The 27,373-nt window shown below is 34.5% G+C and overlaps 1 protein-coding gene across 3 annotated transcripts in view; it reads right to left on the bottom strand.

The window, feature by feature from the left end:
• LOC116349264 (teneurin-m) overlaps nucleotides 1-27,373 on the bottom strand; it is a 623,527-nt gene that overhangs the window by 445,773 nt on the left and 150,381 nt on the right. For all 3 annotated transcript variants that reach the window (XM_031780628.1, XM_031780636.1, XM_031780642.1), the window contains exon 3: nucleotides 2,148-2,483. In XM_031780628.1, coding sequence (XP_031636488.1) covers nucleotides 2,148-2,483 — 336 coding nt within the window. The remainder of the gene's footprint in view (nucleotides 1-2,147; nucleotides 2,484-27,373) is intronic.

Here is a 27,373-nt window from a genome sequence, read left to right as displayed (position 1 = left end):
TCAACTTTATTCCTTACAATAAGAATCTGTTCTCAACGACATTGTTTTCATTTATGATGGAAATTACGGTCAATTCTTCAAATAAAAAGGTAAATCATTCCATCTTGAGCACAATTTTAATAACATAAAATCAATGTCATCTTTGCTCAGTCAAAATCCATTGTTCAGTTCAAAAATTTACCGAAAATGGTAAAATTATTTCAATGGCCATTCAGTTGTAAGTGTGTACATGTGTGTGTGTGTGCATATACCAAAGCATGTGGCAATGCAAATGTATGTGCGTCACGATTCACATCATGATCTCAAAGATTACTTTAAAACAACAATAAAGCCGATTGTTTTTGTTTAATTGGATGCTCGCGTGCATTGGAATATACCAATTGGCTATTAAAGTGTCCGAAATAAAATCGCTTCAAATAAACTGCAATAAATTGAATGGAATTGTATCATTCAAGATAGATGATTTCACTCTCTCTCTCTCTTTCTGTGCATTGAACAACATCCCAAAAATACGTCTACTACATATCCAATATTTAATTTTCGGGTGACCTCTTATACTAATTTATAGCCCGAGATTTGCATGTACAGCACTTAAGATGCAATGTTCATTTTGGCTTCGGTGAATGCATCGAAGCACTAAATGCACATTGCATTTCCACACACGGGTCGCTAGTCAATTTGGTTATCTATATATGTGACTTCGTCTATCTTCGACTCTATTTTTCTCGTCTGTGCTGTTTTCTCTACCTTTCTCTCTCTCCCCCCGTCCTCTCTCTCTGTCTCTCAATTTAGCTCTAGTCTTTCATGTAACTACTGCATGCCCGTTGTATACACAGGTATTTTCAGGTTTAATCTCTCAAGTGGATTTTACGTTTTCGTCGATGCAATGAAAATGAGAAAATACAACTAAGCCACTTTTGTACTCAAAGGATTCTAGTTTGAGATATGTTTCATGCTTCATGGCTGGATTTCGGGCTATTCATGCGTTAAGCACCAATCTTTCACATAAATCAAGTCTTTATATTTTCACTTGTTTTCGTTAAATCAAACAATACACACATAAGTACAACATGACAATTCAAACATATACACAAGCTCCTATCTACCAATTCTCTGTGCTCTGTTATGCCATTTCTCCCGAACATCATTTTCGAAAACGCTACCATATCGTTCAATTGAAAGAATGTTATCGCGACGAAAGTGTCCAAAAATGTCCAATTCCAATAAATATATGTTCGAATTTCATCATGGTCATTTTCACTTAAATTAATTTTCAATTTCGATTTTCCATTTTTGATTACCAATCAGTTGGTTTTCTTTCGAAATCAATCTGATTAAAATGTTAGCATAGAAAATATATCGGTTATAGCATACATTCAAATTGGTGTTCAACTGCAATGTACAGACAAATGGAGAAAGTGAATAAAAAAAAACGAAGTAGGTTAATTCAGTTCCAGAGTTTCGATGCAAATTGCAAAATTGTCAGTGCTTATTGAACGGAAATAGAGTAGGTGCTATTTCTGTCTGTGTGAATTGACGCCACTTTTATTATTAAACAGTCTGTTGTAGACATTAAGTGATACTTAAAGTGACACAAATATTCACATATATCGAATTACTTGCCGTTTACGGTTCAACGTAACACTCATCGATAATTTCTCTGTCCCATTCACTGTATTCCCCAGTAATGTTTTACTTTCTAAAAATGGTACTTTGGTATTCAGCAGGAAAAAAAGAGGCGAAAAAAACGTAGGAGAAGTCCCATCGAATGAAATGTTTTTTTTTTCATTGGAATTGATGAAAAAGAGCGGTTGCATTGAATCCATTTCGATTTGTAATAAAAAGTAAAGTGTATTGGTGAGAAGAAAAAAAAAGCTTGCCATTGAGCAGAGTTCAGTTGAGAGCTTTGCGTGCGTCGGTATAACTTTTCGTTTTGAAAGCAAATCAATTTCACAAACTCAAGCACTAATTACATGTTTATCGATTATGAATTGAACCACAGTATATTTTCAATTTATTATTTACACAATTCACACAAAACTCAGCCCGAATGGAATTGTGAGAGATGAGATTTTGAATGAGTTCAAGTGTGTGGTTCAGCAATTCGCATATAAATTTATGAGATCAAGAAGAATCAAGTTACATACCGTTATGAATCAATGAAGCTGGATTTTTCCGGGCCAAAATGGTTGATTCGGCGTCGGTTAATGTTGCATCTGATGCGTTGTCGGATGATGGTGTCAGTTGATTCAGTCCAATTGCTGCGACAGACGATGTATTCAAACTGGCGGTGCAAGTCGATAATTGTTGTTGTTGATGCTGTTGATGTTGTTGTATGATTGGCTTGTATGGCAACGTGTATTGATGCGACGATGACGATGCCAAATATTGCAGTCCTTTTGAATTTTTATTGTTGTTGTGCACGGGACTGTCGTCGGTTTCAGAACTGCTGACAGAATATGTTGGATATAGTCGATTTTTACCTAGCGAGAGAGAGAGAGGGAGCGCAAAAAATAGATATGTTAAAAATCAATTAGATGCAACCAAATGCCAGAATAATAGCTTTCGGCAAATATTTAACACTATTATCGTTCACAATTCAAATTAAATTTATGAAAATAAAGATCATATGATCGTTGTTGACTTCAATTCACACGCATGAATTGAGCCCCAATATATAGAAACAAAACAGAAAAATGCCCAAACTTTTGGTTAATATAGCGAACAGGCGAGAGAGAGAGGAAAAAAAATATGCATTTAAATGGAAAAATAAGAGAGATTCGGAAATTAATATCGAACGATTGTGGTAAATTTTAATTCATTTTCAAGCTTGAATGGCATTCATTTTACAAATATTCTCTTGCTCTCTTTGTGATAAATGTTTGCGATTTGTGAAGCACATCGTGGAATCCATCCAGCGACGGTACCGTAAACCATAAATTAATGGCCCATTTTAATAAAGCCACGCGATTTTTTTTTCTCTCTGCCCGTTGTTGTTTTCATTTTGGTGCGATTGCCATGGTGTCCTGCTTCAGCCCATTCTCCATACACTAGCAAATGGGGGCACTCTCTTTCCCGCTCTATCTCATTGCTTCTGTTAAAATCTCATTGCGCGCACTTACCGGTCCCTCCCTCCGCGCCCCACTCTCTCTTTATCTCTCTCTCTCTTGTTCATTCTCGCACATTCCAATTTTCAAAGCATGACCATTGCCCACAGAAGCACTGCTTAAAAGCAATTACGTTTGTCAAAAAACACCATAGAGAAGCCATAAAAGCGAATTTACACGCATGCACACACATTTAACCAACATCAATGAAATCACCGAGTCAAATCAAATGAAATAAAATAAAATAAAATAATGAAAATTCGTTTGCATTTTCATGTGCGATAAAACTACACAATTCACTCGCACCACTGCCACCATCAACCAACACGGGACCTGGGCTATATGTTGCTCGAGCACATCAACGAGACCAAAACGAAAAACCAAAGATAATTTTTGCCTATATGTAATTTTATCGTACGGGATGATTTTTTTTTTTTTTTCGAAGCATGAAAATATATTTATTCGTTCGTTTATCCAGCACTCACTTGGCCATATGCACACTATGCATTTTTGAATTGTTCTACATATTGTGAGTGGCAAAGCTGTCTATGGGTGTGTGTGAGAGTTCTTTTTTTGCGCGCAAAACATGCTTCTTTCCCTGGTCATTGTGTGTATGTGTGTCTGTGTGTCCGATTTTCATAATTTTTTTTCTTTTATCAGTTTTCATCATCAGTGCTTGGCGAATGAGAATATAAAAAAATGACAACAGATCCCAAATTTATATTTAGCTCTTTTTTGTGCAATGCCATTTTTTGCGATTCGATCTCAATTCTTTTGGTTGGCCAGTCAAATTTTCTGTATTTGTATGCATTTTTTTTTTGTTCTCACTTCCCAATGAGCAATCTCAAACAAAGCTAGGAAATATTTGATTGTTTGCGGACATTTAGAAAACCGTTCAATTAATCTGATTTTCGTTCAATGAATAATGAGATACTTTTTTTTAGCAAAAAAGGCTTTCTTCTTCTTCTTCTTCTTCATTTCAATGCACTGCTTTGTATCTTAGCCGTCTTTTAATACACCTAGACTTGCTCCTTGGGTTCTTGGCTTCAACAATGACTTTTGTTTCACTTCGCTCATTCGTTGTGGACTTTTTTTCGATGTTGGCCATTTCGAAATCCCTTTGAGGCATTCATTTATGTTATATTGTAACGGTTTTAAACGAGTTGAAATACAGTAAAATCTCGCTTCAACGGAGTATCATGTTAACGAAAACAGTTTCTATTACAGAGTTTATAGTTCTTATTTACGATTCAGATCAATAGAACCGTCAAGGAATTTATGAGTTAAAAATGGTAATTTCAAAGTCCTACGGGGCAGACACGTGGAATAGGATTAGACTTTTAGTGTAAAGATTCGAGAACTTGCAATCCATTTGACATTTCTTTTGACGTTTATTGATGGATTAGTGGAATAGTGCGGAATAGCAGAATTAACATTTTTGACGGAAACAGTGCATGGAATAGGAAAAATAGCTTCGATTTAACATTTGTGTTTTTGGATTAGTGGAATAGCTGGATTCGGAATTTATTCTTGGTGTCTCCCCACTAGTTAAAGAAACTACTAGTAGACTACTTTAGAGCCAGCTGAATAGCGATTTGTTGTTTCAGAATAGAGTTTCCGTTGAGTATCGGCTTTACTGTATAAGAAAAACACAAAATAGCCCACAATACGACATCACCACTAAACTGACATCCATTTCAGATTTGAATGACATGCACATTATTAATATTAAAAGCAATTGACCAGAATTTGTACATAACGATGTATGCGAAGATTATTTGCAAACAACATTCAGCAATGCTTTACAATCACCAAAATTAAGAACCTTTCGAATGGCGAATTAGTTTTGGCGTTGTGCTCCTTCTCTCTCTCTCTCTTCCTCTCTATGTACGAAAAGTCAAAATACATTTTATCCGAAAATTTATTCGTCATTGTATTGTGCATTGTCTTGAATTATTTACAAAATTTAACCGAATGGGGAATTGGGAGTGAAATGTGCACAAATGCATTTTACTCGTTCGAATAAATCGCACCTCAGCCTGAACACAATAAATGAAAATGAATTTGATGTTGGCCGCCACCGATAGAATGAGAGAGCCGATGCTAAATGGCCAATGTGAGTTAAACGATGTGTGAACTGAACACTAGCCACGGTTCACCATCCATTCACCATTATTTGCTACTATATGTCATTTTATTTATAACTATGGCTATAGGACACGTATACGTACAAGTAGCCTTATCTAATTTAGACGTTGATTTTCGCATCAAATTGAAAATTGCAATGGAGTAAAAATGGCAATACAATTCCGAGTTCTTTTTTTTCCATTATAACTTTGCCGGAATGAATTTTTTATGATAAAAAAAAAAAATTCACATCGAAATAAAAATTCGTTGACATTTTGTAGATTTAATTGTCTTAAATCGATTTGTCTGTCGGTGTTTACGACAAGTTTTCCTTTTTCATCATAAAAAAAATCAATCAACGCACAGTTGTCATTAATTTAAATGGAATTGCAATGCAGATGACACGAACTATAGTCTCTACTTTTGTGTCTGAGCCTAGTTAGCCGGTTTTGATCCTATCTCCCATTCCGTTCCATTTTCACGTGTGATATTTGCATGAATAATTCGCACATTAAATTCTTCATAAATATTCAAAAATTACACGACGAATGGTGCATGTTTGATTATAAAGCACATCACTTTTCTCATATTATTTCGTCGTGTCGAAATCCACATGAGGCAAAGTTATGTTTGCGTCCGGAGATACGATTTTAAATAGATATATATGTGCGATGGTAGGGAGGGTTTTGAATTAAATCAAATTCAATATATCAAATGAACAATATTATTATTTCTCGTTAATGCGTCACTGTTCGAAAATTCCACAGCATTTGCATAAAAACCTCAAATCAATCTATTCAAAAATATTAACGATGGGCGCACGAGCTCGAACATTACAAACATTGGCAAATTTGCATTCAATCAACACGACGAGGCGATTAGTTTTTCTATTGGTTCAATCTGTTTTCACTGCACTATTAACAACAACAATGTATTGAATGTGCTGGCCAAACGTTTGTTTTGATGGTTTGATTTGAAAATTAATTTTAACCTCATGCATCGATCGATATATGTCATTCTGAATTCTTTTTATATCCACTTTTGTTCTCATTATCGCCACTGAATGAAATTTTCATCTTGTTTCGCCTCATTGTTTTCTTTCAATTTTTAGGCACACTGTGACTTCCTGACTCTGATTTTGCGCATTTCTTTTTATCAGAATCAGAAAAAATGAAAGCAAAATTACATTTTGTTTTTATTTAATGTCAAAAAGTTGAATTGTTGATTTTTAAGTAATTGAAAATCGCATCATTTTACCCAAGTACCCATTTTTTTCAAGTTAAAATATTTAATTTTCTTGTCAATTGCTGTTGAGAGTCTCATTTTTCTAATTGCGTCGAGTCCAGAATGTATTTGTCTTCAGAACATCCGTTTCGTGCATTTTTTTTTTGGAACAATGCATACATATAGTTTGAGAGTACATTAATTATATTGAATGAATGAGAGACGATCCGATGAAATTGAAGAGCCTGCCCGTTCATTGTGTCAATATTTGCATTGATGTATTTCCCTGTGTTTTTCTCTTATTTAGTTTTGCCGTGTTTTGTGCACCGCTTTTGTTGTTGATGTTGTTTATGTTGTCGAGATGTTATTGTTGTTTACGTTCGTTGTGTGTTGATTTTGCGCGTGTACACAAAGGCCAAGCGGTAAGAGGATGATGATTAAAATCTTGATCCATAATTCAATTAATATTCCCCTGCATTTTTTTATTATTAAATTCATATCCACAATTGTGTTCAATGCCAGCGTTTATATACCAATATTTTTTCCCAACTCTCTTTCTGCCTCTCTCTCCCTCTGTCCGTCTCTTTCTTTATTTAACCATGTTTCTATGGCTAAGGCATTGAAAAGAGAATGACAGTAAATGGAAGTTGAATTAAAATCTAGATGCTACTGGGAAAGTTGAGGACAAAGGGTATAATCTTTTCAAATCTCTAGTTTGCCATTCAAGAATTTTATTGCACATTTTTAGTTGGCAACGTGAATTAAAAAAAAAATACGGTATTTTTGATTACACTAGTTTTGGGCTGATTCGACCTTTTTTCTCTCGTTCTAGCTCTTCAAAACTCTAATCGCTTGCATCAGCACAAATGATTAAAAGAAACACAGAGAAAAAAAAACAATAATACAAACAACTACTCCATTGAAATTTTAATGTTATTTATTCCCTTTGTTTGAGTACAAGCAATTTCAGTTGATTGGTTTGAATGCGCACTATTTTTCAAACCGAAAAAATGATATATATAAAACAAAACCGGTCACCCCAAAATTTCAGGTACAAATCAGTTTATTATTATTGCATCAATTTTTTTCTCGCTGATAGAGTTTAGATCATTGAAATAAAAAAAAAACGGGAGCGAATTTAGACCAATTTAGTATCAGCGCATAATGTTTTATCAATGGTCGTCGGTGAAGTCAGCAAAAATCAGTAATTGATACTCATTTTGAATTGATTAATTTGTTCTTTTTTCTATCATTTTCACGTAGTTAATGGCTTTTTAATTGTGAATTATTGAAAATTGACGATGTTTTTTGCTTCAATGGCACCAATTATTCTCGTAATAAAATTCATAGATAAAAAAAAATCCTAACCAAAAACAAATAACGGTTGTTTTGAAAATTATTCATTAAGACCAATTCAGATTAATGATGATTCATTCGTTTTGATGAAAAATTTCGGTCGCAATGAGCAACAGTTCATCTGATTTGTGCGCTCACGAAAAAAATAGAATGGTTAAAATCAATTTGGTCGAGTATCATTTACCGTTTCGATCGACCGATTCGATATGTGAATGAAAACACACACACACACACCATTCGAGATCGTAGTGATATTGAAACCAATTGGCAAACGATAAAAATAGCCGAAATGAAAACATGTAATTCCATATTGTGATTGTTTTGCAATATTGGCCAATGAATGCGTTATTATTGTACCAATTGCCTTTTTGGATCAACAGTCGATATTGCGCGATAGCTGAATAAATCCTATTTGCAAGCGAAAAACGGAGAAATTCGATGAGGATTGTTTTTTTTTTTAAATATTTTTTGTTCACATTCGGCAGCGAACAAAGCAAATTTGAACAGATGTTTTTTCAGTCCCGAATGTTTATTATAAATACACACACACTTACACCGAATTTTTATTCGCTGAGCGGATTTCTGAATCACGCGCGCACATATGAAATCGGTTTGATAGTGATCAAAGGCGGGCTGCTTACCAGCCATTGTAATGCAAACATGCCGCGCATATATATACTAATATGTGTCTAAAAGTAGTAGCGAAAGGATGTATTTTATATGCAAACATATTAATGAGCTGTATAAACTTGAATTTGTGTGGAATGAAGAAAAAAAAAGAGAAAGAAAGAGAGAGCGAGAGCGAATAAATCTCGATGATTGCGCACCACAACAATAAAAACACATCGATTATATGGCTGATTCGGAGGACACAATGACTATGATCAACTCACTCTCCTTCTCCGTGTATTTTGTGTGATGTGTAAATTTTAAAGTTCTAATTATATGCACACAATCGTGGTGTACACATGTTGTGAAAAAAAGCAAAAAAAAAAACAGTTGAGTTCCAACGACACAGCCAGAAGGGATAAAAATTTATTTGAAATAATAATAAGCAGTAGCAACAAGAACAAATTTAGGGCTAGACAATTTAAACACAAAATATATATAGAGAGATTCTCTCTCCGATTTGATGCGGCGTATAATTTTATAATCGCTTTATTTGATGCATATAAACGTACGAAAATTGAAACTACTTCTGGCGGCACATACAAACAATTTTGGTTGTCTTTTCGCCATCTTTGTTTGGCATACAAACAAATACCAAATTGGTTTATTAGGATATCGCATCAAATGGAACAAGTGGCAGAATATCATGAAAACAGAAAAAATTATTAAAAATCGACTTTCTATTGACTATATTTTAATGCACTGCTCATAAAGGATTTATTCACTTTCACTGTGTGCCATAGCAGTATACATTCACGTATGATGATGTTTGTTGAAGGGATGCAAAATGGAATAATATTCTATTGAAGCCAAATCAAAAGTGTAATTTAATTCTGAAGTTAATCTGACACTTTTTTTTCCTGATTGAAATCGGGTTGTCACTATACGAATTTTACATCTTATATGCACTCTCTCTCGCTCTCTTTCGTTTGATGACATTTTCGATGGGTTTGTGAATATGATAATGGCAGCCAAATGTTGTGCACCAGTCCTTGGAGATTTTTCGCCACACAAACGTGTTCTTTAATTTATTTTTTGTTGCCAAACGAAATGGTGTGCATCAAATTCATTTTTCGAATTTGATGTGCCCGAGTGCCGGGTGCTTGAAATTAATATTAGAAAATGGCCATATCGATAGACGCACCACAGTCTTCACCCACTTTGTTCGGCATATATGTAATTATATTTTTTTCTTTTTCTTCAAATTAGTTTCTGCGCTTAATGGATATACGCTAAAACTGCGATTAGGGGCCAAGAAAATGCATCGATTACAATCTTCAATAAGAAGAAATACGTATATATTCCGATGAAAATGATGCAATTATTCGAATGGTGCTTCATCCTCAATGTGCAATGTTTTGTTTTTATTGAATGAATGTTATGATTAGTGGTGCAAAATTATTTCATTCTATCAGCACAATCAAAACCCCAAATGCTCATTCCAATATAATTCACATCATGCACACTCTCGTCCGTACAACGAATGCAACTGAATTAGTTGCCACAATATCAATAATTTATTTGACTGCCGTAATTTTCATTAACTTCAGCATCCAAGTACAAAATTGAAAGCGGCGCGAGTAAAACCAAATCGATGACGACCATAACAAATAGTGGACACATTTTGAACATAAACCATACATAGATGCATTGTACATATACGTTGGCATACACATGATTTGCCCATTCAAAATGGCAATGAGGGCAAATGTTGATGGCCGATTGTGACTGTAATTTACATTCTTATGCGAAATACATCCATAGCATTTTGTTGCGTCGCTCTATCTCGCCAACACAGACGATGGCACTTTATCATTGTTTTATAATAACAAATGCAATATCAATGATGACTGGCATTCTCTCTTCCTCTCTCGCATCCCCCCATTTCTCCGTCTTTTTCTCGCTCCAAAAACCAAACCGGCTCAAACATATACATTATCATATGGTATGAGTGCGTTCACTCGTATCATTCATAATAGAGAGCAGAGAGGGAGAGAGAGAGAGAGAACATAATTAACAGCAACAGCAAAAACGAATCCGCAAATTTTATGTGTCATTTTTAATGTAATATTTAATAGCTCAATATGACTAACTGCGCATAGGCTGAAATGTGTCTCCATTGCTGCTTGCATTTGCATCGTTATTCGATTCAGGCTTTTATGCATGAATTTACTATTATCTCTTGCAACCATGAATTCTCAACCATTACCAATCTATCTGCTTTAACGACATGCTCTCATTTATTCGCTTTCAACCGTATCTGACCGAAGAAATACAGGAGCATTGACCGATGTTGCCAAATGTTATTGCCGGGGTTAAAATCTAATTGAAGCCAACGAATACATTTGGCAAAATTAATTTAATTTGCAATTGTGCATAATTCAGTTCAATTGTGTCATCGATTGGCCCGACACTGGATGGACTCTGACGGAACATCGTTCCGACAAATTGACTCATACAACTTCCAATGCAATTCTCAAACCGGTTAATTTAAATTCCATTGCAAAATTCAGCATCGAAATTCTCATTCAAAGTCACACACAATTCGGAAAGAGAATTTTCATTTAATTTTCAAAAAACGGCGCATATTTCAGCAAAATTCAGAATTGTCCTCCTTTCGAAAAAATAATAATAAGAAGAAATATGAATCACTTAATAGAAATGGCGAGGGTATGGAATCCAAACATTCCGAATATGGTTAAAATATCATAATCTTTGACAATATATTATAATAATAGAAGTGGCCTGTGTTTTTGAATGTGTGTGTGTATGGAATGGTTGATTTTTATGTACCCTCGTTTGGTTTTCAATTTCAAATTGATATTAACGTGTGCGTTGCATTCATAATAATAAGTAAATTGAGTCAGTGTGGTGTTTGCTTCGCGATGACAATCGTATATACATATATATCGGTGGCTGAATGTAGTCACTGCATTGTTATCAGATCAAAACGCGTTCAGCAATATAATGTGCAATGTTCGTATTACTGCACTCTCCTAATCAGTTGAAATGTCGTTTATTTGGCTCTAGAGATTACACAAAACACATATAAACACGCATTTTATGTGCCCATGTGTTCTTATTGTTGTATGTATACTTTTGCAATGTGTACGGTGTATCGATTCGACCATAAAAATGTGCACGTTTGTTTCACATTTTCGAAATACAAACTTGGCTTCTGTTCCACATTAACACCTCGAAGAACATATTTCACATAACAATATGGTGTGCATTCATGTATGAGAGAATCGCACACTGAATGGGCATTGTTCTAGTCGGGCTAAATCTCTCGCTTCTCTTTCTCTCGCCCGTTTTCATTGCCAATCCTTATAGAAATCCATGTAACTTTTGATATTCTCACTCTCTTTCCTAATTCTTTTTCGTTCCTATTTTTCGTTTTGTTTTATTCCTTTGTTGTTGCTGTTGATATTGTTTCTCCTGTTGTTGCCTGGCATCGTCGTTGTTGCTATTTTTACACATCCATTCACACTTTGTATTGCCCAAATAAATAATAATTGCAATTGTTGCGCATGCAGAAACTCTAAGTGATACCGAATCCGATCCGAATTCGATACATTTGTACCATTGAAATGCCACTAGAATTCATAACATAACGCGCTGCGTGAATTAGATTCAGTGAGCACTACCATTGCAACGACAACGTGCCGATTGATGGTAGCGAATGAATGAGGGAGTGCGCGATATGCGACAAAAGAGCGAAACGGCTTTGTTTATTTATTTTTTTCCACCCCACACCTAATACATCTTGCGAAAAAATATGCCAGATGAAATACACACCAGAATGCACACATTATATGGTAAAAATGAAACGATACACACGAAATATGATTCGTAATAAAAAGAAAATCATATGCACCGGACGAATGGCATAGAAAGTGATACCATCCAAAACAAAAAAAGAGAATATATGATGCAATAACACCATTCCAACGATTCGAATTGAATAAATTGAAGAGAGACAGCACATAATCGCATACACGTGTGATTCATTGGCATGGAATCTAGTCGATGATATTGACGATATGACGGAAGTGTAAACGATAGATTTTGAATTCTTTTGTACGATTTTTCCCGAACTATAAATGTTTTATGTATATCGATTTTATTCGCGAACAGATTTTGTTCAAAGTGATTTACGGATGCTTCAGTGGGGTTTGCTTAAAAATCGATCGTAAATTGCTTCAATAAACTAAAATGCATTCAATATATTTGAAATGTCATACATATATAGATGGTTCGCTTAATGACATTAGTGACTTTTAAACAACACCCTGACAAAGAATGGAATTCCAATTTAAAATGAACACATTTTTCGTTCGTCCAATCAAGAGTGTGCGTGTATTTACTATTTTGAAATGGGCCAATCGACTTCGAATTCGATTTTTGGAATTTGAGACACAATCACTCGATGGTATAATCTGAAAACAAAAGACCAACAAAGTCATCAAAAACCATTGAATGGATCGTTAACTTTATGTTACAAGAATTTACTCGACATTTTTCTTTTTCCCTCTCGCAAATGCTCCTGTTGGACTTTTCGATTCTCTCTGACTCGAAATCTAATACAACTTGCCGTTTATCGGACAAGAAAAAATGGCAAAGAAAATTGAAAGAGAGAGAATGAGAGTGAGAGAAAATGGCAAAAAAAAATCGAAGAGATAAAAAAAGACAATCCAAGATGTGGCGTTAACTGTTATGAACAAAATCGGGTGATTGGTGAAAATGAATTTCAATTTATTTGACCATTAGTTTCAAATGGGTGGACGATGTTGCCTTACAACACTAGAAGAATGAATATGGTGGATAAGTGGAAAAAAATTATTTCGGCCACTGACCAAAAGAAGAAGAAAAAAATGTGTATGCGAAAATCCAAAGTGCGATCAAATGAGAATAGGCTCAAATCGAAACCAATTTTATGCCACTTAATCGTTCGAATCACAAGTCATTTTCAATTTCAGTGTCCCACATCGGCAACTCAATTCGATGGGTCGCCAATAAGGTGCCAAGAAATACCAATGTTCAATTCCGGCATCCAAATAACCCTCGGGTATGTGCAAATCCCCGCACTCATTGTGGCGAAATAAATCCATAAAATTGACTTTTTAACATCATGCCAACAATGTAGCTCAACAATGAACGAACACACACACACACACACGCCACATTCGATTGGTATTTCGACAACAACAAAAAAAATAATACGGAAAGTTGTTGTCGACAATTTACTGATAAACTGTGTATAAGAATAGAACAAGCAAGAAAGATCTAGCGCATCGTGTGTGAACAAGGCAAAAAAAGAAAGAAAGAGAAATAGCGTAAACGCATTTTATACTCATTTCATTTGAAATAAATATGTATAGTTTATAGCAATATTTGGCTAACAAACAAGCATTCATTGTCTGCAATCATGATTGGTCAGTGCTCACACAACACTATCGCGCTACACATTGCGTTCACAATCTGTGGAAATGGTAATAAACTATTCGTTGGACATTTTCTCGTTGGTAGAGAGAGAGAGAGAGAGAGAGAGAGAGAGAGAGAGAGAGAGAGAGAAACATGGCCAAGAGAATAACCAGCAGCAATGGCATTTTGTAATAACAACATCATTTCTATGTGAACACGCTTCAATTTAGCCAAAAATTGACCATTTACAGATAAAATGGCAATTTTTTCCTAATTCTCTACTAAACATGTGCGGTTTTCTTCTCATTTGGATTGTGTTAAATGCCCACTCTATCGTTTTACCATATAAATTGCAAAAACATTTTCACGCAATTTCCATTGCGGTCAATAAATGCGTGTGTAATAAGTGCTTCTCTCCATTTTGGCATTCAACTGAAGTAAGACAAAAAAATATCAACGCCAAATGCCAAAAGATTTTGAACGCGAAATATTTTTTCACCAATATGTGAACTGCAATAAAGCGCTTATCGGCACTCTGTGCTCGAAATCCAGCACCATCGGCACAACATTCGGTTTGTATATCTGTAGTTTGCGTAAATTGGAAGACTATCGACAATGGCTTTTTAATATGTAATTCGATTGTAAAGATGACAAGCGGAATGAGCAAATAAATGAAATATAATATGAGAGATAGAGAGAAGAAAATGAGAAGAAGAACGGAAGAAAATTAACGTTCATTTGATGAAAAGCATCATTTGCTAAGTATACGGTCGTTATCTATTTCTTACAATAGTAAATTCTTCTATTTGTTGGATATTCTAACATATGTTTTCGATATCACGAGAGCGAAAAAATACAACTATTCAAATAGTTTGATGAGCACATTCACTGTAAATTGCAACCGATGCAAAATAGTTACGCCACTTATTAACAATCGAAATATTGCACTTCTTACCGTACAGAGATTCTTTTCTTTATCATTGCATTGACAATTATGAGCCAACAATTTGTTGATGCTGCTCCCAAACCATCGTAAGTATTTTTTGCTTATAGTTTGCTGAAATCGGACCACTTTTAACGAACATATATTTTTCCATAAATTTATTTAAATTTTTCACATTTACTTTTCGTTTAGTCATGTGGATCATCAATGAATGAAGCGTGATCTCTGCGATAAAGGTAAATCTCAGAGACTATGTGAGGAACAAAACCCGGGTGTGGATGTCTATGGAAAATGTATTTATGACACAAACTTTTGTCAATGCATTGATAGGCTTAAATGGAAACCATTAAGTCATCAAAAACCTTTTTGAAATATAAAAAGTAATTCCACGGTTTTGTCAATGAAAAATATAAAATGTTTTGTATTCAATTAAATAAAAAACTGTCTTACCATAAATTACAACTTTTTTTAAATTTCTTTTTTCTTTTTAAATAAATATAGAAAAACTAATTCCATTTTTGGGTCAATTTTTTCCAATATCCGGAGAAAAATAAATCTGCAGTGAATATCGAATAAATACGTAAAAGTCATCATTTTTGAGAAAAAAGAAGTGAATGCCAATAAATGATTACGGTTATTTGATAATTTCGAAAATTATAAAGGAATACCTCTTTCTCGGTTCTATTTTCATTCAAATACCATGCGGCCACAAATATTTGAATAATTTCCGATGCCAAAAAAGTTAAAATTATCGTTTGTTTGATAATTCATTCGTCGGTGGGTTTGGCCTAGATGGATTGGTTTTTTATTCAAAAAAAAAGACAACATCGAATGAATATTGTGAAAATTGTATAAAATGTAAATCGATAATTTCGATTGAAACAACAGTGCATCGTTGGGGCTATGAATGGAAAACCGCAAATCCAATTAACCGAGTGAAATTTTCACTTTGCTGCAAAAATGTGAAATCCAAAAATAATTATGGACAGAGATAATGATATTGTAAGCCGAACAAGTGCATAAAATATCAACCAAATACAGGATTTTGGTTGGGTTTTTTTTCTCGTTCGGTTCAGACCTCATCGTCGCTGGCGACAATGGTGGTGGCCGCACTGGAATTATTGCAACATTTACTATCGCCCTACCATTTATACATATAATAGAGTAGCCATGCACTGCAATTGCAATTACAAATGCAATTGGCGCAACAAACGGTAACGGCAGACCGAACGACGAACGACAATGCAACGCGGAAAAATGATACTCTCCAATGGTTGTAATAATAATAATGCATGCCATCGTTTAGATTACAGTAATTAGATGGATTAATAGAAGTGATCGATGTAATATGCAAAATGTACACCATGCAAATTGCAATTATAATCGACTGCCGATTAGGCCATCGGCTACTTCATTGAAAAACACTTAAACCACAAAATACAATTTACCGTGTTAAGCTATCGATTGTAAATGCGCATAAAGTTATGTGGTGCGTTGCAATTGCCATAGCATAATCTTTCTGAAATGCAATTGCACTAAAATCGAATCGCCAGTCGTATTTCGTGTGCGAGAGACAGACAGACAGACAGAGAGAAAGAGAGCGAGAGAGAGACATTTTATGATCTTCATATATAGTATGTGTTGGTGTGTGTGTATTCTTTCCAGGCATATTATTCAAAAGTGCCGCCACACTACCGAATTTCGTTGCATCAGTAATTACACACTTTTGTGTGAATAAATTGGGTTGAAAAATAACTCCATTAAAATAATCAAATTTATAAATGAGTGTGACCGAGGTCGATGGCAAACATTCAAAAACGATTCATTGTTCAACCGAAGCAAATGTAGCTTTATATCATCGAAACGGTACCATAAACATAATTTTGGTATTTTAGGTTATGGCAAAAGTACTCTTTGAAGATGAATTAATTCAAAGTTTCAAGAGGATGGAATTTCAAAAAGATTTTGTAAGCAATTTTGTTTAATAAAAGTTTGAAACAGTGCCTAAAATGATTACAAATAAGATAAGGAACAAATTGCACCGTTGGCAATAAACTACCGCACCGAAAATTCAGCAATTCATCACAATTCACCTAACTAACTTATTCGGCTTAAGAAGTTAGATTGAAAGTTGTATAGTATACGTCATTGCCTATTTGGATTCCGATTAATCGAAAGCATCAATTTGTTGCAACTTGCAATTTCTTTTCATGCGTTTCACAAATGCCAAGTTTGTTTATTAACATAATTACGCAAAATGTATAGACAAACAAGTGGAGATGTGTATTGCACGTACCCTCCGAATTTGGATGCCTAGCTCGAGGGCCTAATTTGAAATCCATCATTCGCTTCTGATGAAAATCAATGCAGTTTATCTTTTGAGCGTAGTCTATTAATTCACTTCACACTCACTCATTCACTTTCCCTTTCCCTCTCTCTCTCTCTCTCTCTCTCTCTCTCTCTCTCCCTTTCAGTCTCTCTTCCGTTCTCTCTCTCTTTCTCTCTATCTAACCCAATCCGTACAATGTGCATCTCAAATACATAGCCGTTGAGTAAAAATAGTGCAAAAATGAACCCCCACAAAAAAAAATTCATACACACTTTGCTATACTCAGTAGAATGCGAGTAGTGTTGCATTTGCGGCCATCGAAATTTAATTCCACTACAATTTATTGTAATCTCTTGAAGATTTTCAACAAGTTTTCCTAATCAATGTTACGTCATTTCCGTCTCGATTCGCTCTTTTCGTCTCTTTTGTCCACAATTCTAATCAACAAACATCATTTATCTTACGAACTAACATAATCAAAGAAAATCAAACAATTTCAGAATCTTCAAATTGGGGTTCCACTCACGAGATGTACACTTCGTCTATTCAATCGTTAGAATGATGATCCTAAAATATCGAGCACGAATAATAATTATCATTTCACAAGCGCATTTTGTATAAATTGTCGTCAATGGCGTTCAATCGACGAGGTGTACGAGAAATGTTTACAAAATACTGCAACATGTTACGGAAATTCTTTGCAATTATAATTCTCGTTTTTTTCGGCACTTGTATTGTATTAGTCGATGTTAATGAGGTGTTCTGTTCCCTTTTGCTTAGCTCGAAGTCATTTGGCATTGATATCAACACTGAATTTCGCGCAAACTTTGACGAACTAATGTGGAAAATGTCGATTCATGCTGGGTGCGAGTATGTGTACATAAGAGCATGTTTCGATTTTAATCGGAATGGGTGAGATGAGCAAGGGAGAGAGATAGCGCAAAAACGGTCGAATTAAACAAACAATTCCATTGGGCATAATTCTGTAGTTTATTTATTTATTTAGTGATCAGGAATAATTATGAGGCGAATGTTTTATTATGAATTAGTGAGGTCGTTGTTTGTACATAAATTAAAGCAAATGGAGTCAAGCCAGGCAAAACAAGCACATACACACACAGATACAAACGGATATGTGATGATGCGTTCATTTTCGATTAACACATGTTTGTATATGTGCCGGTGTTGAAAAAAAAAACACACGATTCAACGCCATCGTCATCAAAGGCAAATTCGGTGTCGATGCCTTGAGTTTTGTCATCATCTAAACGGGAGAGGATATATAATTTTGACCATCTACTGAATTGAAATTGCTGTTTAGAACATAGATAAATTAGCAATTGCACCGCGTGCCCGACCGTGTGTGTCATGCATTGCACGTAGTTTTGGACGAAATTTATGACTTTGTTCCGTATAGAAACCATCGGGAGTCAGTGAGTAAATTGAACGATTGAGTAACTTATTTCGTTCATTGGAAGTGACCGAGGAGAGAGGGCAAGAGAATCAACTTCATATCTTCGTGAGCACATTATTTGAGGTGACTGCACACTCGAGATACATTCTGAGCAAACATTTGAGCAAAAGCTTGAAATGATTTTGTGCCATTTGTACTTGTCGAGATCATGCACTTAAGAGAAATGTAAACAAAAGGATTTCGACAAATAAATCTTGGCACCGGTTTTGCCATCGACATCACCCCATTGACGCTTTTCTCTCTCTCTCCTTATTTTTCTCTCTCGCTTCCATTTCTCGCTCTTCAAACTAAATTATATGCTCGGTGTCGATACTTCAATCCAATTTAACTGCTAAACTTTCCAAAACTGGCAACACACTCATTTTCAATGTAAATGTTGGTAAAATACTCGCGATTCACCTTTTTCATTGATTGCCTGAAGAATGGCAGCCTTGATTCATAATAAGATAGCACGAAATGATTTCAAAAGAAGAAAATTAATTATTCCCTTCCTTTCAAGACTAAACGAATGAAAGAAAAAAAACCGAACGACAAACTAAAGAGAAATCGATGTGAGAGTGAAAGAGAAGACATTCACCATCAAATCTTCAAATTAATTTTATCTTTAGCACATTCAGTAGCCATTGTCAAAAGCTCATTCTTGCTCCATTCGGCTAAGGCTATTGCCGTTTTGTTCTCCAATGAATTCACAAGATTTCCTTTTTCACCTTTTCTTAATCTTTCACTGGTTCTCTCATTATACTTGTGCTTAATTTGTGTGTACGTCTGCCATTGTCAGTTGCAATTGAATGCGAACAGCGGAGATGAGTGCGCTCGCAAGAGAGAGAGAGCGAGTGAGAATTGTAGCGTGCTCGTTACATTTTATTACACAATAATTTCAACAGAGCAAAGTGTAGCAAGCGAACGACTTGAGTACACGCTTCTGAACCCATTCACAGTGCATATCGCTAACATTTTTATTTGTTAAATTGTGCCGTTGGAAGGTGCCGATAAAATTTCATTGCTTTTTCCAAAATGTTGGCGGTTATTGTCTTCATTTCGGCTACAATGGAGAGAAAAAAAAGGGCTGAATGATTTCAATAGCCGCATAAAATTTTAACTTTAATAACGATCTTGTGCTTTTGCCGAGAAAACAAAGAAAATTCGTCTGCTCACGGGTCGTTTTCACTTTTTGTATTTGTGCTATTTTTTTTTGGTTTTGCCGAATTCGTATGTCTTAATTTGATCAAATTCATTGCACTTAAAAACAGGTAGATTAGTTCAAAAATTGTTCGATACAATTCGCCGACACTAATTAAACAAGAGAATTTTTCGAATCATTCAGAATTTTTTTTTTTTTTCAATTAAATTGTTTCAATTTTTGCATAGTTTGGCATCACGTTTCAGACTCTATTCCACTCTGGCGCTCAAATCAAGTTAGTGTGAATGACTTGATGCAAAGTCAGTTATTTGCAAAAACATCAATGGCCATGCCAAAATGATGAGACCGAAAATATTTGTCGTCATTGAAAATCGGCGAAATGATGTCATTTTTCGTTTGACGATTAATTCCTTTCGACCGAATCATATTACGATGGAAGGTGTACCTTTCTCGTTCATTTTAAGTTGATTTGATAGTGTTTGATTGCAACACAAACTATTGGAACTAAAGAACAAGAGAAAATATTCGGTGAATGCGAGAGCGCGCAAAAGCAAGAAAGATGAAAACAAAACAACAAAAAAAGAAACCGATAAACAAATCTCATGCCACAGAAATTCATTTAGTAGAAAATCGCTTGATGAAAATAATATAAAATGTATGTTTTCCAAACGCTGCAACACTGGCAAAGAGCGTGAAATCTTTCAATATGTATAGTATGTGCATGTGCAGACACTGTAACATATTTTGCAAACTAAAATGAATAATATTTTGATGAAAAAGCTGATTTGAAGCGATTTTTGGCGCGTTTCGTTTTGCACGAGCTCTGTGTCGCGTATCGCGCGCGTTCATCGCTTTGACGAGGCAAAAATCTCAGGCAAAATGTTTATTTTTTCTTCTTCTTCTTCTCTCTCTCCATTTTAAAAAAAGATGGCAAGTTTATGCATTGCGAACCAGATGCACTCAACAGTGTGAAATCCAAATTTGTTTCATTGAAAAAGACAGACACACACCCAAACGAACACAAATATACATAGAGCAACAAGGCACACCAACACACACACGTTTACACAGTATCCAAACGCATTCACAACAACAAATATTTCCACTTGAAATACCAAAGGATCGAGTAAACCAGCGTTCCAAGATTCTTATGAGCATACATAACAGAAAATATGTGACGGTCGTCAGACTCAAAGACTTTCTCTTGCTAGCTCGCTCTCTCGTTCTACCGCGCGCGCCAGAAAATGTGATATGATCGCAGTTTGGTGCATTCACGTGGAAAATGTGAATGAATGGAATATAAGCACTCACATCTCTTTCATTCTTCTCTTTCTCTCTGTTTTTTTTTATCTCTCTCGTGTCTCTTTCCAACGCAAAATATTTTGTGCTCATCGAAATGCGACTCAGTGCCAATGCACATTCTCATTCACATTTATATTCAACGATAGATGTCAAGCCACATAGTTGACTCTTAAAATTTAATTAGAATTTTATTATTTAAGGGTTAACCTACCAAAATACGAACCGCACAACATTTACCAAGCAACTTTAAAGTGAGCGCACACACTTTCCAAGTCATATTCTGAATTTCCCGTCAATTGCTCAAGCCATCGTTGTTATGAGCATTAAAGCATTGAAAATGTTCATTCAAAACAACTGTGAACATTCAATCTGACCTACATTCAACGAATGCACGTAAATTATGTTTACATCTTATCTCATTGCAGTTTTTGTGCTTTTAATTTTTTAATTTGATGATATTAAATAAAACATAAAATATTTAAAATTTTCCATGAATAAGATCATTTAGCACAATTCAATCATTTTCATGGCTTCACAAAAAAAAAAAATCAGAAAAATTGACATTTGGTTTTTTTTTTCATTTGAAGGGGCTGCCATTTAAATTGATGACAAGTTTAAAGTTACATGAGCGAAAGGAAAAAAAATTGTTTGGTCCAAAAAAAAATAGTAAATAAAAGTAATAATATCTTGGATATCACAATGACCGTTTGCCAGATTGGCCGAATAGCAACAATATTTGGTTCGATGTGCATGCCATGGTGCACATGAGCCAAATTTATTAAATTATTGAAGTGAAAATGTGGGATGTCCGGTGCCATATGGCTTTGTTGATTTGTTCAATTTTCATCCATTTTTGTATGCATGCATTGAAAAACGTTTTTTTTCTCTCTGCTGTTCCCATTTAGTCGCAATATGAAAATATATTTGTTTGCTCAGTTTATTGTCACTGCTACGTTGATATTTCAACAGAGTGAAACGAAAAAAAAAATTCTTCTAATATTTTTATGTTTTCATATTTCAATTTCCACCGTGCGTTTTTACCATTTCTGCATTTTTTGGCTTTTTTTATATATATATTTTTATCAATTGTTTCATCGTAATATTTTTTGTCACATTTTCATTGTTGGTCAATTTAAACGATAGGACGAAAAAAAAATGCCCCAACCAATTTTTTGTGCTTTATTTCGATTTTATTGCTTGATTGATTACATGCATAAACACTTTAACGCAATAAAAACTGTTTCTCGGCATTTTTTGGATTAGTTCACACTTTGTGAGCGGCAATTTCAAGAAATTGATCAGGATTCTCAAATGTGGATTTTAAATCAAAATAAAAAATTAAATCATTTGATTTGAATTGATAAATTAAAGAAAACAAGCAAAACTATGTATATCAACATGTTTGAGAAAATGTAATTTTTGATTTGAATTGTTTTTTCAGAACAAAATAAAAAAAAATCACTTGAATTGAGATGCACAGATCAAATCTGAGAACCCTGGAATTGATTTCTTTTCATTGCGGAGAGAGAGAGGTATATTCAAGTAGTTTGGATTACACTTTAGTCATAATCCAAAGTTTTCCAAATGAGGATGATCGCTAATATTGGTGGTTTAAGTCTTGCAATCTTTATCTCTCTCGCTCTCTGGCTGGCGTTAGTGTGAAGTGTTGCCCAAGTGTATCGTAATTACTTAGTTAAATGAATATTTTATTGCATCATGGCACACAATAAGCTGCTTATTTCAGTTGCTTATACCTTGTGTTTGAATGGATAATCTATGATGATGTCCGCACTTTATACCGGCTAAGAGTAAACTGTCTGAAAATGATACACAATCCCAAAAGTGCATCGACCCCAAATTGTGTGTTTCCGTCTTCATTTCTTTTAAAATGAATTATGAATATATATTTTTTTGCTCTCGGTTGAAAAAAATTTCTATTAAATTCGAAAAGAAATTTAAAAACTAAAATTAACAATGTTCAACGACACATCCATGACAGTTAATTCTTACACGGGGGCAAAATTCTTTGACCAACACAATTATGGAATTCATTTTATGCAGAACTTCACAAGACAGACACACGCACACACAGAGAGGCACACAAAATGTTGCGAAAAAAGAGAGTGAAAAAAAAAGATATATACAAAGACTTATTCTAAGTGCGGAGCTATAAATACTGTTAGTTGTTAAGAGTAGCAAGCAAGGGGCAAATCACTCTTAAAAAAGTAATTTTGAAATTAGTTCATAATTAGTTTGCAATTACTTTTTTCCCTGCAATTACCAATCTGTCAAAATTACTTTTCATATAAAAATAATTTTGACAGATTGGTAATTTGAGCGAAAAAAGTAATTGCAAACTAATTGTGAACTAATTTCAAAAATTACTTTTTAAGAGTGATTTCCCCCTTGGTAGCAAGGCATGATATGAATAAAATATGATCATCACTCAATGCGACGGCGAATGCGAGTGAAAAATGTGTGTGTGAGAGAGAGCGAGTGTGTGTGTATGCCGAGAGCCCATGCAAAATAGTCTGCTGCGAAAATGAATGAAATAGATGCCGTTGTAAATCTACTTAGCTCTAGATTTGCATTTAGTTATTGGATTGAATCGTTGTATGCATAAGCGAAATATGCGAATGGACTAGAGAGACAGGAACGTTCACGCCAGAAACATAAAAATTCGAATAAATTTTTCAACAACAACTGTTGCCGTTTTTTTTTCTTCTTCTTCACAGAGACAATTCTTGAGCGCGCGCGTACACACTTGCAAAACGATGGAACTTTATGCAAAAATGTCAACGACATGCTTAGGAACGAGAAATGACCTGATGGCGAGGTCAAACACACAATGATAGTTTAATTGGTTTGAGATAGGTTCATCCGCGAACGCAAAGTGATAATAATTTTATTTTTAATCTATTAACACAACACCAAGATCCGATTCCATAATTAATTGATGATATTTTTTTGTACAATCATTTTACAACACAGTAGCGAACGGTGATTTCAATGAGATAAGAATGATAGCGTGTGAAATTGAAGGCGCACATGCAAATTTTGTGTGGGTCGACAGGATGACAATATCCTCGGAACGACTTAAGAATTATGTGTCCGATGAAGCGTGTGGGGGCCGAAAGAAATGACAAACACGATAGATTATTCCAATTTAAGCTAACACTTGCGCATTAAATACTTAAAAATGCGCATACAGATTCATGGTAAATTCGTTCGGCAAATGCTAGAATTCTCACACACACACATACACACATCTACATTCAAATGGCAACATAGCGCCAGAATGTCTCCCATTCGTTTTTTGATTTGTTAAATTCCGATTCAATTGGAAAATATCCCAAGTGATTCGTGTGTGTGTGTGTGTCTGATGGAGAGCGCCGCTATTTCAATTAGTGATTGACAACATTATGCGAATTGCATGATTTATCTGTAACGTGTGTGTGTGCACACCCCAGGCATACCCGTATGTGTAGATTTGTGACATAGAGTGTATTTAAACTTTTATGCTAATCAAGAATTCACCATTCGATGGCGTTCGCTCTAACAAAAATGAACGAAAATCTCATCGTCAGAATGAAACGAAAGCGGCAAAAAGTAGTGAGTGACAAAAACGCAGCGACACATTGAATAGAAAAAACGATTTGGATCGGGGGAAATGTGGAGCGATGTGAGTGTGTTTTCCGCTGTTGATCGTTACGCATGTTACCAAAAAGCTGGCGCATTCAACACTTGACAAGCACACACCGGCAGGACGAGATTAATAATTTCACACGTGAAAATGTAACAAAAAGGTAAATCCTTTTTTTTTGCAACGGACGTTTGTCACGACGAATTTTAAATCATCTAAAAACTGTGGATATGAAATCACGTTGCTTGAGATGGTTGCTCGATTTTGCACATCGTCTCCGCAATTTTCAATTCATGTTTTGTTCCCATGGAATATTTTTTTATAAAATTACACATTTCAATCATAAATTTTTTTTCTTCCGCTCTGCTTTCCCGTCAATTCATCGTTCAATATTTCGGGGATGTGTTTTAATCTTCACAACCGAGTCAAATTGGAGATGGGAAAAATATTTTTTGTGAGTTAAATTTCGCAATTGAGTTTAGGATTAATGCAAAAAAAGAGAGCGCAGAGGAAACAAAAAATGACGTATTCATCATTTCCCTTGAAAATCGAATTTTTCATCGAAGAACAGTAAAGAATGCACGATTTTAGAGAATTTATTTATATTCAATACATAAAACAATTGTCACAAAACAAAAATTGCATTTATTTTCTTTCTTTATTTTTTTTTTTTAATTTATTTAGTTAGATCAATTGGAAGTTGCTTGGAAAAAGAGTAATTCAAAGAGAATTATCATTAAAAAAACCAAGTCTTTTCACAACGAGTAAAATGAAAATCATAAGCGAATGAATATAAAACCACAAATAGTATAAAATTGAAAACATTGAAATTCAAAAGATGTTCTTGATTTAAAAATTTCAATTCGTCGTTTTACAGACTGTAATAAATTGAACCGTAGACACTAAGTTGCCACCTGTAACCTTCCATCCGATGACTTGACGATCATTTTCTACACTCCAGCTTTCTGGGTTTGGAGTATTGCCATCCAATGCACCGTCAGGATTATAACCAAGGAGTTGCTTCTCTCCACTAAAAAATTCAAGTGTCAAACTAACAACTGATGGTTGACCGTTGTTTATATAACTCTTTCCGGTAATAATTGAAATCGATTTAATTTGTGTTGTTGGATAATCAATCGTAGAAAGTACACCACCATTTCCTCCGGTTCCATTTACATTATCAAGTGCCCAGCCACTTCTAAAATATAGATTTCTACAGTTATATACACATTTTTCGAAACAACAAGGCCTATAAGTAGCAACTTTGTCCCCGGGGCTTGTGACGCCAAAAATCGGGGATAACTTTTCACCGATAACGCAACCCGTCAGGTATTTACAACAATCACCACAAAATGAACTATGAACGATTATAGTAAGTAAAAATGCAATCGGAATAAAATTCATTTTTGATAATTTAATGTAATGGTTCAATTTCAATCAATAATCTGTTTCCAGGTATCGCTGCGAATATCTTTTATACAATAATCAGCTGTTTCATGTTGTTTTTATTTCAATCAGATTCTGGTTTTTGTTTCTTTGTGAATTACACATAAAGTTACTTAAATAAGTTTAATATATTAATTATTTTCAATATATCTTTTGCAATGAAGACCAGTTCGTATTGAGGACAATGCTATGTCCGTTTCGAAATGCGTTTAGTATGATTAAAATACAAAAAGTTGAATGAAATTTAAGAAATATTTTTCTTACTTTATGAACAGATTTAACATCTTCTGTTGGAGATTTCAATCGGCACGTGTCAATAACAGACACTTGGATAAATAATACCAGAAATCGTATGTCTATTCATATGAATGGTTGTGTGGATATTTATATTATTATATATGGATAATTATATTAAATGTTTGGAAATATGAAAAATGTCCACTTGTGAGTCAATATTATTGATGAAATAAGTTCGAAATTCATTGACTCGAAAGTTGCACTTATAATACCAACAAAAGTAAACAATTATTTGTAAATAAGTTATTTTTAACGATGCATTCGAGGCTTTTCTCAATATTATCTACCTGAATATGCATCATGAAAATATCAAGTTTATTTGCTGCATACGTTTATCATGACAACGTGTTTCTCTCTCTCCTTCTCATGAGAAATTGTATTTGAATTAGACAATTAGTGTGATATTTGCCACAGGTTCTTTGAAATCATCAAAAAACTATGGATATGAAATCACTGCTTGAGATAATTGCTCAATTTCACACAACGCCTCTTCAATTCATGTTTTGTTCCCATAGAATATTTCCACAAAATTACACACTTCAATCATAATTTTTTTTCTCCACTCTGCTTTCTCGTCAATTCATCGTTCAATATTTCGGAGGTTCGTTTTAATCTTCCAAACCGATTCAAATTGGAGCTGGGAAAAATAATTTTTGTGAATTAAATTTCCAACGCAATTGAGTTTAGGATTAATGAAAAAAAAAAAAAAAGCGCAGAGGAAAAAATGATGTAAGCATCGTTTCCCTTCAAAATCGAATTGCTCAACGACGAACTGTAAAGAATGCACGATTCTCGAGAATTTACGTAGGTTGCTCCATAATTTTTTTTAAAATGGTACTTATAGTGTTGCCCGATGTAAACCATTGTCATATTCGTAAAGTTTGATGTTTT

The sequence above is a fragment of the Contarinia nasturtii genome, unplaced genomic scaffold, assembly GCF_009176525.2.
Source record: "Contarinia nasturtii isolate CC-2019 unplaced genomic scaffold, AAFC_CNas_1.1 Cnas_scaffold_129, whole genome shotgun sequence".
Classification (NCBI taxonomy): Eukaryota; Metazoa; Arthropoda; class Insecta; order Diptera; family Cecidomyiidae; genus Contarinia; species Contarinia nasturtii.
The sequence above is the reverse complement of the archived record's forward strand: the minus strand, read 5'-3'. Positions and strand labels throughout refer to the sequence as shown.